We start from the raw sequence: 3,578 nt of genomic DNA on the forward strand, positions 1-3,578 counted from the left end.
ATTTCTGTAGCTACTGACGGTGCTCCGGCAATGGTAGGAAGATACGGAGGTTTTCTGGAGTTAAAACAAGCTGCAACGAATGTTCTTTCAGTACATTTGCCTAACATAACGAAACTAATTTGAAACTACAAGATGAAAAATTAAATTTCATCAAAACTAAAATCGTAAAACTGCGTTTGTTGCAAAACTTTTTCTGTATAAATAAAACTTGGGAAGAGAATATTGTTCTCTCAGCTTCAGTGCCGTAATGAACCTCATCACAAAAAAATATTAATAAATAAATAATTAGAAATTAGTACTCGCAAACATTGAACCGAACATAAATACACTCTTAAATTATCATCACGTTCATTAAAGTCAATAATTATTTTATTTTATTTCAAATGAAAGATATAATTTCAATACATAGTTCTTAAATAGTTTTTCTTTAATTTGTAATTTTTACACCGTACATATAAGCAGTTTATCACTAGGGGGTCCGTGGGCATGTTTTGACTATAAAAAGGGGTCTATGGGTCAAAAAAGTTTGGGAACCACTGACCTAGACAATAGTTTACAAATAGAGTTGGCAAAGAAACGTTAAAAATTTTCATAACAAGGCATAATAAACATTGAATGTTGTAAAGCAAAAAGATGTTAATAAGTTGCACTTAAATAGATAAGTTTTTTAAAAATTCATTAACATATAACGAGATAAATCTATGTAAAACCTTAAAATAAAGCATAATTAAGAAATAGTTAGAGAAAAGAACTTTTTTTTAAGAACTTTTGAAACTGGACAATGCTTTACAAACACCGCAAGTTTAATATTATACGCAAAGACGTTTATTATCTTGCAATGGAGTATAGCTGCTTAATAATTGAAACAAGAATATTTCTAACAAGAAAACGGTGAATATGAAATCAACAACTCTAAGAATAAATTCGTATAACAGGACAAGAAGTTCGCATAGCAACTTCCCAGAGTTTATGTTATTAGTTCATAATTTTTTGACAGATGAAGCTGCAGACATTCTACATATAAATCAAAGAAAACCAATTAAAAATCACATACTAATGGTAAATGGATGAAAAAATAGTATTACTTGATTTTCGGTAATTTTTCTCCGACTAAAACATTTTCTGTTGCAAATATCTATAGCACCACCTGTCAAAAAAATTTTAAATTAAGACCAGAAAAACGAAAATTCTGTAAAAATGATTATATTCTCTCACATGAATTTCCGGCAAAAATTGTTCTTTAAACTCCCTTCTTTTCTTGTTATAGTTTTTTTTTTAAAAAAACCACCAGTGTGTTTTAGGACATCCAATAAATAAACAGACGGAATTGTGTTAGTTTGTAGGTACGATTTTTAAAGATTGTGCAATATTTAAAAAACGGCATGATACGCACACCGACAAAAGGCAATTAAAATATCCGCGACTTCAAGAAAAGCAAATAATGAAATTCCTAGCCAAAGTGACATAGCACCACCTAAACAGCTAAATATTTCAGGACTACGAAACATGGGTAACTGCTTGTACGTACGGTGAGACAAAGTTTTGTAAAATACTCTTAAAATGGCGTAATTCTTCCTGAAATTCGTTAATAAACTAGTTCCATTGACAGAAAAACGTGATTTGTTTGGCAAAGCAGCCATTGATATCTCTCTATGGTATGAGGTCGAATAACAAGATAAAGGGCAATCACAAATGGAAACATTCCCAGAGATTTGGTTTTGTACACCATCTAAGCAACATACGTCTGTTTTGTTTGTAAAATCGCAGTGTTTTAAATCTGAAATAAAAATGACAGAAGGATCAACGCAACCACACTTCTTCAAACTTTGGCCTTGAAGACACATTTTGATACATTCAGCTTCGTTACTATAGAAATTATACATTTGGTAATCGAGACAGTGATCTTTAAATGGCGATGGTAGACGTTCGATATCATATTGTTTCAAAGCAATTGAAGTTTCGTAACCAGGACTGATATTTACTCCATCTTTTTCTGGATTCGGCGCTTCTGAAATATTGTGAATCGATATTCTTACACCAATTGCCGTGCTAGGTGTAGTAATTGAATATTGTTCTGTCTCTACATTCAAAAGTAATTCCAAACCACTTTTGTACCCTATTGATGTCGACTCTAAATCACTTTTGTTAAAAATAAAACAGTTTCCATATTGCAAACTTTGGAAATGAATAAAGTCGTCAAGAGAGCATAACTGCATGTTGAAAACACAATGTTTGATTAGATCTGCTTTCTGATGTCCAACAAATCTTCGGTTTTTATCATCCATTTTCATGTAACGAGCAAAAGAAACTGATTCCTTTCTTTTAGAGTTAAAAACTGTTTGATTTCGAAAATATGAGCAGGAAATAATGTTTCGTCGCTCAGTAATAGGAAGAAATGCAAACATATCATTTAAGTCCAAACAATGATCAATAATGTCAAGGTTTATACAATTGTCATACACAGTTTTCTGTCGATTCAAGTTGCAGACAGTAACGGCTGGAAATTTCAGTTTCGACTCGTATTCATCTTCTACTGTAATGACAATAGGAAAAGTCAGATAAACGTTTAAAAATTTCTGAATGTCATAAACGCACCCACCGATTCCTAACAACAGTAATAACAACCAAATTAATTTTCTAACTTTTGTGTCTGCCTTTCTGATTTTTGATAAGGCTTGAATTGATGAATCTTTTGAGTCCTGATCGCGAGAGCTAGAAGTTAACTTATAAGTACAATTTTGCTTATTCAATTGAAAGCGCCCTTGTTCGGAATATATCTTTATGTTTTTTGCACATTTTCTACTTATTTTCTTTGGAACGATTTCATCTATGTTCTTGCTTTCATCATGTTGAACAGTATCTCTCGTTTTCAAATTGATTATATTGTATTCATTCATATTTTAAATAAATTCAGTAATCTTTAGACGAAATAGGGTAAACTTTCGTTAAACAATTTTTCTTAAAAAAAATTTTTTTTTCAATTTAAGTTACAGGTAATCTGTAATAGACATCTTTATTTATGTTAAAATAAAATCATTTTTAGAATAAAGAAGGGAAATATTTGTCACAATTAAATAATACATGATGACTTTTCTAGAAATGTTCATTCACTTTCAGAATAATTTACTCATCTTTAATGTTCTCGTGTTTGTGAGAAGTTTCTCTGGAGTAACTTTAGGAGTAACGCTGGGGCTCCAACCTTAGTTCTGTCTGCTATGAGACTGACAGATTCGCACTCTCGGCTATACGTAGTTACAAGTAACTAAGTGGCTTCATTAGGTGAGCTTAGTTGGTGAGATTAAATTCTGGTTGCTTGACCGGATTAGGGAAAAGTAGTTAAGGAGGTCAGTGTGTCTAAATGCGACGTGATTTCAAATAAGTTGGTGCCTTTTCATGGTAATAAATTGAATAACATGAAAAAAGACACAATCATGAAAATGTTTTCTCCGCGAAGTGTTTTTGGTCACGATCCAAACAACAAACATAATCCATATTGATCCATTTGTTTCATTATTATTGTTTAGATTCAGGATTCTTTCAAAACGTTTTCATAACTGCATTTCAGTTTCTTTTTGTGT

General features: G+C 31.4%; 1 protein-coding gene across 1 annotated transcript; it reads right to left on the reverse strand.

Annotated features, from left to right (window-relative positions):
- Positions 1 to 1,370: 1,370 nt before the first annotated feature.
- LOC122271677 (degenerin unc-8-like) lies at positions 1,371 to 2,285 on the reverse strand. The gene has a single exon (XM_043053758.3). The coding sequence runs from the start codon at positions 2,283 to 2,285 to the stop codon at positions 1,371 to 1,373; it is 915 nt and encodes a 304-aa protein (XP_042909692.3).
- Positions 2,286 to 3,578: the final 1,293 nt, after the last annotated feature.

This window comes from Parasteatoda tepidariorum, chromosome 6 (genome assembly GCF_982258835.1).
Source record: "Parasteatoda tepidariorum strain Cologne lab strain chromosome 6, Ptep-v5.0, whole genome shotgun sequence".
NCBI classification, from domain to species: domain Eukaryota; kingdom Metazoa; phylum Arthropoda; class Arachnida; order Araneae; family Theridiidae; genus Parasteatoda; species Parasteatoda tepidariorum.